This window comes from Nomascus leucogenys, chromosome 22a (assembly GCF_006542625.1).
Source record: "Nomascus leucogenys isolate Asia chromosome 22a, Asia_NLE_v1, whole genome shotgun sequence".
Taxonomy (NCBI): Eukaryota; Metazoa; Chordata; class Mammalia; order Primates; family Hylobatidae; genus Nomascus; species Nomascus leucogenys.
In genome coordinates this window covers 32,863,247-32,875,937 of record NC_044402.1, presented here as the reverse complement: position 1 = coordinate 32,875,937, position 12,691 = coordinate 32,863,247, and the positions used below count along the sequence as shown (strand labels likewise).

The 12,691-nt window shown below is 35.9% G+C and overlaps 2 protein-coding genes across 5 annotated transcripts in view; both read left to right on the top strand.

Annotated features, from left to right (window-relative positions):
• G2E3 (G2/M-phase specific E3 ubiquitin protein ligase) overlaps window positions 1-3,257 on the top strand; it is a 58,507-nt gene extending 55,250 nt beyond the window's left edge. The window contains exons 14-15 of one of the 2 annotated variants that reach the window (XM_030804225.1): window positions 1,749-1,939; window positions 2,672-3,257. In XM_030804225.1, coding sequence (XP_030660085.1) covers window positions 1,749-1,939; window positions 2,672-2,928 — 448 coding nt within the window. In that variant the 3' untranslated portion in view covers window positions 2,929-3,257. The remainder of the gene's footprint in view (window positions 1-1,748; window positions 1,940-2,671) is intronic. The other variant, XM_030804226.1, reaches the window with a different exon arrangement.
• A 5,727-nt stretch (window positions 3,258-8,984) lies between these two features.
• Window positions 8,985-12,691, top strand: part of SCFD1 (sec1 family domain containing 1) — a 109,338-nt gene continuing 105,631 nt past the window's right edge. For all 3 annotated transcript variants that reach the window (XR_004028055.1, XR_004028056.1, XM_003260713.4), the window contains exon 1: window positions 8,985-9,127. Coding sequence is in view for 1 of the 3 variants with exons in the window: in XM_003260713.4 (XP_003260761.1) it covers window positions 9,061-9,127 (67 nt within the window). In the remaining 2 variants the exon portion in view is untranslated. The remainder of the gene's footprint in view (window positions 9,128-12,691) is intronic.

Sequence of the window (12,691 nt, the reverse complement as noted above, 5' to 3'; positions counted from 1 at the left end):
TAATTCACAACCACCGTCTGGATGCTAGAGATTCTTAGTTTTGCTGGGTTGGTCATGGTATCTAGGCCTTTTCATTGAACCCAAATTAGAAAATCAAGGGTTTTTAAATCTATTTTAATCTATTTTGTTTTTTTAAAAAAATCAGACTTTTTTTAAAGATACATTATGAGCGTGTCCTGATAATTCTAACTCAGATTCCCTATTGCATGATTTTTACTTAACATTTTCTTTGTCCTGTGTTGAGAATTCCAGTTCTTAATGACACTGGAGAATTTGAGTATGAAGCAACTATTCATGTGATTTATTCCGCATTTCATAACCAATAGTCTCAGAATAACAATACTAACATTATCAAATTGTTGTGCTTATAAGTCATTGGAATATTTTCTGTGTGGCTAAAAATTGAGCATAAATTGCATTTTCATTTTTTATTTTTAGTGATTTTTATTAACATTTCATTTTATTTTAAAATTATATAAAATGTTTTGTATAGTTCCAAAATCAAATGTGTAATAAGAATATATTGAAAGTATATTCAAAGAAGTATAGGTTTCATCCTTACTATGTCCACCATTCAACCCTTTATGAAGTAACGATTTTGGCAACTTTTTTGTGGTTTATTCTTTTATTATTTGTTTTTCTTTTTAATGATAACAGATAAACATATGTGTGTTTTTAGTTCTTTTTATATTGCTATAACAATACCTGAGACTTGGTAATTTATAAAGAAAAGAAACTCATTTCTCACAGTTCTGGAGGCTGGGAAGTCCAAAGGCATAGTGCCAGTATCTGCTCAGCATCTGGTGAGAGCTGTCTTGCTGTGTCATAGCATTGTGGAAGAGCAAGTGAGCACTCAACCCATAGATGTGCCCTGGAAATCAGGCTGAACTCACCCTTTTATTCAGGAGCTCACTCCCACAATAATGATATTAATCCATTCATGAGGGCAGAGCCCTTGTGACCTAATCACCTCTTAAGGACCCTCTCTCCGAATGCTGTTATCCTGGCCATTAAATTTCAACATGAGTTTCAAAGGAGACATTGAAGCCATAACATCCTGGCACTCTAAAACTCATGTCCCACTCACATACAAAAGAGTATCTGAGGAGGTGAATAGGCAATTTAGAAAATCAGGCAAAAATGGTATGTTTGTTCTTTGCTTATTAATGAAAATGTGCATTTTAAAATATTCAGTTGTTACTTGCATTTCTTTTGTTAACCATATATTTTTTGTTCATTTCCCCTATTATTGATCTTTCAGAAGAATTTGTATTCTTTGCATAAAATTAATTTTCTGTCATACAAAATATCTGTCTTTTTAGCAATACATGGGTTTTAAATTTTTATGTAATGAAGATTTATCACTCTTGGTACTATCTGGGAAACTTTATTTTTATAATTATTAGCTTTGAAGTGTAAAACACTTCAGATTTTGATGTCTTTCCTACTAATAAAAACTTGTTAGTTTTGAAACTATAAAGCCAAATAATGTAGTTACATAAAATATTCATTTGATATTAATGTATTTGCTTGTTATGGATTCGAAAGTATCATGTATAGTATATCTGTATCTTCTCTTTTTCCTCACATCTGAAAATGTGACTGTCTCCTGTGAGGGTTTTTTGGTTGTTTTTTAAAAATCATTAGCTGTTTTGAAAAAATGCCAGATAAATTAGCTGGAAATATCCCCTAATATAATACCAAACACACATGTATGAATGTTGGCTCATTATTTTTCTTCTCTTAAGTTTTAAGCAGGGTCTGAAAACCCTTGGTGTTTTGGAGAAAATTCAGGCTTATCCAGAAGCATTTTGTAGCATCCTGTGTCACAAACCTGAGAGTCTTTCTGCAAAAATCCTAAGTGAGCTTTTTACAGTACACACATTACCTGATGTAAAAGCTTTGGGGTTTTGGAACAGTTACTTACAGGCTGTTGAAGGTATGTGGATATTTTATTTTACTTTTAACGATATCAGAATATTTGTTTCAGCATATTTGTTGGGGGTTTTGTGTGTGTATGTTTTGCCTTTTGGTATTAAGATGCTAACTTCATATTTACAAAAGAAAGTTATTTCAAAGCAAGTTTATATGACTGAGTTAAAAATGATGAGAAAAGGTTACAGAGTAAATTTATATTTTGTATTTTTTTTCTCTAGATAAGTTGAGGTGAAAGGCATTCTTTCTAGAAAACATTATTGTCACCGCATAGAACAGTCTTAATCCTAATAATCTATTTCATCATTTTCAATTTGAAGTTAAACTAAATTATTCTTCATCCACTGGTCAGGGCTGTAACAATGATATTTATCATTGAGCATTAGCAGCGTAAAATCATTCTGCCTGATAGAGTGGAGAAGAAGTTAACTTATAGTTGAAATTTTGTTTAGCTAGTTTTTTGGTTTTTTACCATTTAGTTTTTCTGTCTGTATTTGTTATATACAATAAGTAGTTGTACTAAACGATTGTATTAGTCCTTCTACTTTGAGATTCATTTATGTACTGTTTGCCAGTTACTACACCTGACTTTGTGATTTAGTTTGCCCAAAACAAATGTGGGAGTCTATGCCTTTCAGTATTCCAAGTCTATTTGGAGAAAAATCTATGATGATAGCAATATATAACATGGATTTACTTTTGTTTCTTTTTCTCTTTTATTGGTAAATTTTTTCAGATGGTAAATCTACAACAACAATGGAAGACATTCTTATTTTTGCAACTGGTTGCAGTTCCATTCCTCCAGCTGGATTTAAACCCACTCCTTCAATTGAGTGTCTGCATGTGGATTTTCCTGTTGGAAACAAGTGTAATAACTGTTTAGCAATTCCCATCACCAATACATATAAAGAGTTTCAAGAAAATATGGACTTCACTATAAGAAACACTCTAAGACTAGAAAAGGAAGAAAGTTCTCATTACATTGGACATTAAAATGTTTCCTTGAACAAAGAGAAGCTTCTTTAAAAGCTGCTATTGACAACTCTCTTTTATTTCACTAACCTTTTCATCATCACTTTGAACAAACTGGTTAGCTTCTTGGCCTAATAAAATTTATGATACGAATATAAAGGAATATTATAGCCACTTAGGCTAAAAAAAATTTTTTTTTGTTAAAGCATACTAGTCAAAATAGGTGATAATTTCTCATTTTCTTGATATACATACTTCATAAACCTCAATATAAATACTCTCAAAATGGTTGTATGGATTTTATTTAGGTATAGTAGCATGGTTAATAAAAGTAAAAACTGTTTTACTCACATTTTTTGTAAATTAGGATTACATATAGAATGCCACAATTTTTCGGCCAGGCGCGGTGGCTCACGCTTGTAATCCCAGCACTTTGGGAGGCCAAGGTGGGTGGATCACAGGGTCAGGAGATCGAGACCATGGTGAAACCCCATCTCTACTAAAAATACAAAAAAAAAATTAGCCGGGCGTGGTGGCGGGCACCTGTAGTCCCAGCTACTCGGAGAGGCTGAGGCAGGAGAGTGGCGTGAACCCAGGAGGCGGAGCTTGCAGTGAGCCGAGATTGCGCCACTGCACTCCAGCCTGGGCGACAGAGTGAGACTCCGTCTCAAAAAAAAAAAAAAAAAAAAAAGAATGCCACAATTTTTCTAGGTTTATTCAATTTTCAAATTATTCCTCATTTTATTTTAAAGCATTAAATAGAAAAGCTAATTGGTTAAATTTTGTTATATAAATCAGAGGCATATATTCTGGGATTTGTGTTACTATGCATACTTTTCTAGGATGTCACCAAATTAGTTGTTTAAAATGTTTTTAGATTACTGATTTATATTAAGATGACCCACACTGCAATTAGATTATGCCTAGTGGGAAGTATTATATAAAAAGCAGAATTAAGCTGGGCACATGTGCCTGTAATCTCAGTTATAAGGGAGGCTGAGGTGGGAGAATTGAGATGCTCAGCCAGCCTGGGCAATGTAGCGAGACTCCATCTCAAAAAAAAAAAAAAAAAAAAAAAACAGAATTGCACAAATTTTCTGGAATCTATGGACAATCCATGAGCTTAAACACTTTTGAGGTGGATAACATTTAGTTGAAAATACCTAAGAAAGTGTGTCTTTTTTAAAGCCTTGGCTTTAATCATGGGAAATTGTTGTTGTTGTTGTTGTTGTTGTTGTTGTTGTTTTTTGTATTCTATGTTTGGTATTCTATATGTCTGATCCATAATCATTTTAGGTATTTAAATGATCTCTGTGGATTGGTAGGTTTGGCCATTTGACCATTATTTATTATCAAGATGGTTGTATGCTAAGGTAAGTTGACGCCATAGCATTATACAGTTATCTTCATTGCTCTTGAATGATACCTGTTATATAAGCAATGTATAAATAAAGTAAAAAGGATAGAATGAAAAACCCATTCTAATGTCACCACTCAGAGATAAGTACCGTGTTTCTGTGTATCCTTCTATAAACTCTTTACTTCTGTTTCCTTTATTTTTTAACTTTAATAATGCTACTAAAAGACAATACCTAAAAGTAACTGTACTAACAATGTGCTAACAATGTGAAAATATATAGTCCCATAGTCATGTCCCCATATTTATACTCCCACAAAAGAAAAAATTGGAAAACAAAGTCTGATGTCCTTAATCTATTATCATATTTAAATGATATAATGGTTCAGTTTTCCATGAAAGTAAATCATTATGACAGGTAAATCATTATGGGAAGTAAAATGTTTTAACCATATTTTTCTTAATACACAAAGCAGGTGTCAGTTGTTGTTGTATTCTCACCCTTCTTAAGAAAAATCATTAAATTATTGATATTTTTTAAGAAAAGTAACAGAATAGATTTGAAAGAGATAATATATCTCTTAATACCAAAGGAAAACTAAAACATAATTCTAGTGTACTTTTCTTTGTTCCCTCATGTCTTTTTCAATCTGTACACTAACATACCTAGCAAATTAGTTTAACTTGAAATATTTAAGAACATTAAACAAGACATTTCTTTGGCTTTGGTTGAATTTTTTTGTCTTACCAATAGTAATTGAAAGATCAATTATCAGAGAGTTTGAATAGCTAATATCAACCCCAAACTCACCATACAGTTTTTATTCCAAATATGTTGATAAAAAGGTATTTGTTTCTTTATCCACCTTATTTTTATTACAGTTAAAAACCAATACAAACCAATAAAACCTAGTTAAAGCTATTTTCTGGTTTTTAGTTGTAATTAATTTCCCCTAGGATAGAAATTAAAGCTGATAAGTCACACACACATACTTTGTTGGGGTGGGGGTGGCAGGTGGAGAGGCAGTGTACTTGGGTTAGCTACAATTAAAAACAGTATTTCAATTCCTCATTTGACTTATTTTATATATAGACAGGGCCTTAGTGATAAGATGGTGTAAATAATTTAGGATATTCATGTTTTAAAGTGAAGCATAAATATTTATTTTGCAAAATGTTTTCTAGTTTGAAGGATGTTCCATTATTAGGATTTTCAGATTAATCTGTATGGTCAAGGAATATCAGAGAAACCTGTAGGTTATTTATTTTCTGCAGTGTCATTTTGTCAAATGGTTGGTATTATAATTGTTCTTATTAATTTTATAACCAATGCATAATTCTTAGATTCGATTTTTAAAAAGAATTATGCTATAAATCTTTATAAATGTGTATATATATTTCTTAAATATTGCAATTGCCTAAATGTTGTATATTTTAAGGCTGTTTTCTCTTTCTCTCAATGTTGAGGAAAACTGTAAATTGATGTATAATGCATCTACTGTTAATGGTTTTGGTTAGTTTGATATTCATTGTTTTTAAACAGTTTCCAATATGGAAACTTTAACACCTTTTATACAGTTCTCTACTATTCAAGATATTCTTTAAAATATCTCACCAGAAACTTATAATTTTATACTTTGTAATTTTTCATTTCTATAATTTGAGGAAGTGACTTTTTTTGTTTGGGTTAAGTAAAAAGCCTTTAATTGATTACCAGCATGAGAATTCACCTTGGTTTCTATTTTATGCATTTGTAAATTTTTCCCCTAATTATATGGAAGCTATTGGAACTTTTGTATTCAGTGCTAAATACTAAGTCAAGGGGAGTATATTAGGTAAGTTTTTTCAGTGACTGTGCCTTTAGCATTCAGTCATTATAAGAAAATGATCAGAACAAAATCATTACATTATAAACATGTAATTCTTTTATATAGTGATTATCATGTACTGCAGTTACTTTAAAATAAGCTATTAAACTAGTTTTTGTGGTTCAAGTAATGCAATACAAAGTTTCATGCTTCAAGTAATGCAATACAAAACATAACACATTTAATGATTAATTACTTGAATGTATATTATCTGTGGTTTAGGAAAATTTGGATTGTCTTGAAGAGACTCAGTTTTCAAGTTCTGATTTTGACCATTATCTTTTCTAATTCATAAACATATCCCATTACCTACACTATGCCAGGTATTATGCTAGATGATCGTTTATATGTCAGCCTATTTCCCCCCCCCCTTTTAAAGACTGCCAGATTAACCAAAAAGCATGACATTTATAACAAGGTTTTATAAATAAATAAATGTGTTTATGCCACTAAAGGTAAACTGCCTATTTAAACTAAGTAATTTATCGGGATTTAACAAGATTAAGATTGTGACGAAACTGAAAGATACAAGATTCCTTTACTCTCCACATTTGAGAGCTCCTAAAAGCAAGCAGTTAGTGTCTGACACCCAGGAACCTATAGAAATGAGGGAATCTATGTTAAAACTATGTATCCTCTAATGTAAAATAGCTTACCAGAATAAATTATTTAAGCCAAAAAAAATATGGACTCAGATAAATGGCTATAGTAAATTAGGTTAATGAACAATCTGTAGCCATAGATTATTTTCAGTCTTTGATTCTAATGAAACAAATACCTTATTCAGTCTCAGCCTTACAAGGGCTATTTGTCTACGGTTGCTGTTCTGTGGGGTGTATTTTTCTATAAATTTATTGCCCACACTGTGTGCACTCGGTCAGGAGTTTTTATCATTTCATATATATGCAGTGTACATCAATTTTAAAATTGTCATAGTGGTTTTAACACGACTCAGTCTTGGGAGGGACTCTGTGATGGAACTGAAGTGGCTCAATGATGGATTTGCATTTGAAAGTGGAAGTACCCAAATGAGCAAAATTGGGCTCTCAGATATTTTATATTTCATAGACTGTAGAATGCAGTAAAACTTTCCCATAGGGCAGAAATAATTCGTTTAGTTGGAACACACCTGGATCATTGAAGATTCCTTCAAAATATTAGTACTGAAGAAACACACGTATTCCAGTTAATTTCTTAATGAATGTGCCAATTAGCTATAAAAATGAGATTACATAATTTTTTTTTTTCTTTTTTGAGACAATCTCAGTCACCCAGGCTGCAGTGCAGTGGTGCAATCTCGGCTCACTGCATCCTCCGCCTCCCAGTTTCAAGCAGTTCTCCCTGCCTCAGCCTCCCCAGTAGCTGGGATTAAAGGTGCCCACCACCACGCCCGGCTAATTTTGTATTTTTAGTAGAGACCGGGTTTCACCATGTTGGCCAGGCTGGTCTCGAACTCTTGACCTCAGGTGATCTGCCCACCTCCACCTCCCAAAGTGCTGGGATTACAGGCGTGAGCCACCGCACCCTGCAGAGATTATGTAATTCTTAAAAGGTAAAGACTAGATTCAATGCTAGGATGTTTCCTAATGGCATTAAAAATAAGATAACCTGTTTTAAATGTCACAAAAATAAAGTTTTTATTAATGAAAAAGGCCAGTGTTTCACACTATAAAACAATTTTATATAATCGTTAGGCTAACCATTTCATTTATGTAATTTTGAAAGTTAAGCTTTTGAGGCACAGAGTGATTTCATTTCAGAATTTGGTCCAACTTCATAATGAAGTGTCATCAGTGAACTCTGGGGAAATGAGCTGTTATTGTGTATCCATTTTGGTCATACAGTAAAATCTATGGATTAAGTTAGAAATCATCTATCCCATAAATTTTGCGGTCACGTGGCTTCAAGTGTACATTAAACCGCCAGCACAAGACCAGCCTGGCCAACATGGTGAATCCCCATCTCTACAAAAAAAAAAATTTAGCCAGGCATGGTGACTCCTGCCTATAGTCCCAACTAGTGGGCCGACTGAGGTAGAAGGATACTTTGGGAGGATCGCTTGAGTCCGGGAGGTCGAGACTACAGTGAGCCGAGATTCTACCACTGCACTCCAGCCTGAGTGACAGACAGAGTGAGATACTATCTCAAAAACAAAACAACAAAAAACCAGCACATCAGCCTGGCCTGATGGTGTGCCCTTGTAGTCCCTAGCTACTTGGGAGACTGAAGCAGGAGCATCGTTTGACCGTCACAATTTTGAGGCTGCAGTCATCCTGGATTGCGCACTCCAGCCTGGGCAACACACACCCACACACACCCCACTACTGCTTGACTTCCTTCCCACGGCAATGTGATTTTGCAATTACTACAAGGAAAGAGGAGAAAAAGAGATGCGACTGAGAAATATGCCAGATTAGAGTAATGCTCCAATGCTTTCCGTTTCTCTGGAAAAAGGAGCAAAAGGAAGAGACTCCTGCTGCACTGAGAAACGAGAGCTAACGTTAAAATGTTGCCTGTGTTTCAGGAGCTTCATTTACTTCCGTCCTGTGGTCCTTGTACTCCTAGAGTATTATCACCCCTTAAGTGCTCTGTAAGCCACCAAGCCAACAGTTAAGTAATTAGGTTCTTAGCACTACACGCTCCTACCCTAACAGTTCAATTTAATGTTGCTACCATTTGAGAGAGTGTGGCTTGATTTGGTAGGATAAAAACTCTTAGTATTCGCCCAACATTACGGGCCACTGAGTTAACCTGCACCGGGTCTCCCAGTTCTACCGAGAGTGGAGGTCTTCCTGGAGGAGGTGGGGTCCGGCCCTCAGGAACACCCTTTGGCCCCGCCCTTCCGGGCTTTGCTTCCGGGGCGGTAAGGGCAGCCACGTCATCCCCCCGCTCCGCTCGCCAGCCGGGCAGTGGCTCGTGGGAGCCAAGATGGCGGCGGCGGCGGCGGCAGCGACAGCAGCAGCAGCAGCAGCCAGTATTCGGGAAAGACAGACAGGTACTGACTTATTCTCTTCTTGAAGCTTCGTGACTGTCCCGACGACATCCTTCTCCTCTGCTTGTCGCCCTCACTCGGTCGTGGTGCCTGCAGCTCAGAGACCGATCTCCGGGAGTTTAATCCAGTCCCTAGAACATCAAGAGCCCCTCCCCTTTGAGTTTTTGGGGAGAAGATGCCATTAGCTTGAGGACTCGGTTCCTCCTGTGGTGCAGGAGAAGGAGCTTCGGCGGTGGGCGGATTGCTACGTCCCTGCTCTTGTCTCCTTCCTAGTGGGCATCAGAAGCCCATCACAACAAGATCTAGCAGCTGATAGCTTCTTATCTATGTTGCCACCTGTGAGGTCTCCGAGTTTGTTTCTGCGCGTGGTTCATTTCTCCTGGTTTTGATTTTTAAGAGAACTCCCGTTTTCTGACACTCAGAATTATAGAATTTAGGTATTTTCACAGCGACTTGCTTTGCGCCACTTCTCTACTTCGGACCAGTCTTTTGGGGGTACCTGCAGAAAAATGCCTGGTGATAAACATTTTCTCCTTCAGCTTGCTGGAAGGCATTGAAGAATGGCAAAACAAATGAATTAATAGCTTTCTCATTTTAATTGTTTGACACATTGTTTTAAAATAATATTTTATCTTCAATAGAGCATGTTTATATGGCTTCTATTTATGCAGAGAAATGTAAAAAGGTACATATTCTTCTCTTGAGTTTTGGGTTTTTTTCCGTCTTAGAAATTAGTTTTGCCTTATTTGAAAACTTCTCATGACAACTTGGTTTATACCTGTTAGCTACAAACTAAAGGTTTATACTTGTTAACTAGTTGTCTTAAAAGTTTTCAAGCAATTTATTCTGAGGAGCTAATAGAAATAAGGCATCAAGAATGTGCATACTTGGAATTCTGTTTCCTGAAATTATGCTCTGTTGGATATAAATATGAATAGGAAAATAAATTTATAATTCATATGACCTACAGAAGGGATTTGGGCTGTACTTGATTCCTTCCTTTAGCATTTAAAGAAAAAGTGATAGGCTTCAATCTAGTAATGGCACACAAAAGATAGTTGCGTTCTGCTCTTCCCAGTAAATAATTTAGTATAACCTATCAGGTGAAGTCAGACATAACTAAATATAGGGAAGTTCAAATAAGATTTGGGGCATACCTGCTATTCATTGTATCTGTTTAAACAAATGGAAGCTCCATTTGTTTTAATACTGTGTTTCTGATGACTATACTACATATTAAAATAACGTGTCAGTGAAACTGTACCAATACAAGAGAGCTTTTTGAAAAGTAAATTTGCATGGCAGTAAACTTGTGTGCAGAAATTTTGTAGATCATTAAAATCTAATCGTTTGTATTTCTGCAGAAATAAACATAGTAAGATTTTACAGAATTACTACATAGTGCTAGATCTATTTTTTATCAAATTTTTACTGTCATTGAATTCTGCCTTATTTTCAGAGGAAGGTAAATCCTTGTATATATATATTATAATGCAGAATTAGCTGTTTCCCTCATGCATATTGAGAATGTTTTGGGAGATAACTCACAATCCTCAAATATTCTAGATACTAGAATATTTGGGTGGATGAGATAATAGATGGCATTTATTGAGCATTTACTATTGTTAGGCATTGCATTAGGTGATTATGTATTATTTCTGTTTTACAGGTGAGGAAAGTCAGATAAAGGTAAACTAACATGCCTGTTTCTTGCTTTGCCTTCCTGAAAAATCTTCATTGATCTTTTGAAGGTCATCCCACAAGCCGTCTCCTTTCTTCCTGGTTCACTGTCCCCTCTATCCATACCTTCAGTTCAATAGGTAGAATCAGTTGCCTCCTGCTCCGTGTTACTGTTGTTCTTCATTGAATGCGTCTTCGTTACAGGTTCTTGCACATCTTCCTTGCTTCTCAACATTGCAGGGTCCCATTAGTGTTAGCATCTAGCGCCTTAGCTTTCAGTATTATCTGTATGTTGATGATTCCCAGGTTTATATCCCTAGTCTGGCCCTCCCATCTGAACTCAGTCTACTCCATATCATGTAATGGCAGTTCCGTCCTTTTAGTTGTTCAGGTCAAAAACCTTGAAGTTTTCTTGACTTGTCTCTTTCATGTCTCATGTAAGATCTTGCAGTAAATCTTGTCAGTTCTACTCTGAAAATACATCCAGGATCTGACTGTTGTCATTGCTATTCCCAGGTCCTATCCACCATGAATTTCTGCAGTAACCTATTTGGTCTCCTTGCTTTTACAATCCTGTTCTCCTTCATTATTTTTCACACAGTACCAAACTGATCATGCCATATGTTTGCTCAGAATCTTCCAGCATCTTCCCATTTCAACCATGATAAAAACCAAAGTGATCTTACAGTGTTCTCCAAGGCCTTGTACGATCTGGTTCCCATGTAGCTTTTGGACCTCACTCACTATTTCTCTTTCGTCTCCTTGAACCCACCAGGAATGCTCCCACCTTCGAGCCTTTGTATTTGTTTCTTCTTTGTGGGATACTGTTTCAGAGATAATCTCCATGGCTCACTCCCTCACTTCCTTTAGGTCTTTACTCCAATGTTACCTTCTCAGGAGGCCTTCCCCAATTACTCTGTTTAAAATTACACCTCAACTCCATCTTCCCCTTTCCCAGTCTTACATTTCTTCATAGCACTTACCATGATCTACATACCGTATGTTTTACTTTTTTTTTTAATTTTCTTTATCCCCCAATTAGAATGAAAGCTACTTGAGGACAGGCGATTTTATTCACTGTTTTGTTCAGTTGCTAGATCCCCAATAACTACAGTGCCTGTGGTGAGCACTCGTTAAACGTGTTGAATGAATAGTAAATACGTATGTAAGTAATGACATTAACCAAGTCTCGGAATATGGATACAGGTTGAGTATCCCTTATGCAAAATGCTTGGGACCAGGAGAGTTTTGGATTTTGGAATATTTGCATTATTACTGGTTGAGCATCCCAAATTTGAAAATCCGAGCACCAGCTTAAAAAATTATGATTTTGGAGCATTTCAGGTTTCAGATATTAAGAGCTGGGATGCTCAACCTATAGTATGTTTATAGTCAATAAGGAAAATGGTTTGTCATTTCAGTTAAAGTCATGGTTTAAGCCTTGGGTAAACTCTGATAAAAGTAAAATTACTTTCTTGTAAACTCTGGACACAGGCCGTGTACTCCATTAACAAATCCACTGTATCAAAATACCTTTTAATAAGTTAGCCAAGGCTCAAAGTTGGAGAAAATCTCAGACTGGGCCGAGAAGGCCAATGTAGGATTATCTTATTTGCTGCTACTGGCCTCTTTCAGTTAGCTAAGGCCTAACTGTGCTGCATGCTAAACACCTGAGGCTCACATGGCAGCTCAGGCTTTCGTTCTTCCAAGTTGTTAGGCTTCAAGAGTGTGAACAGCTGTTCCCAGAAACAGGGTTTCCTCCCTCTTGGGTGTGAGTGCCAGGGTGGTGGTGGTGTCTTTATTGCCTGGAGGTGGAGGAAGAGCTCTGCAAATGCACAGTGGGAGAGTTAATCCTGAAACCCCCTCCATGCCTCCTGTGTTATTTCA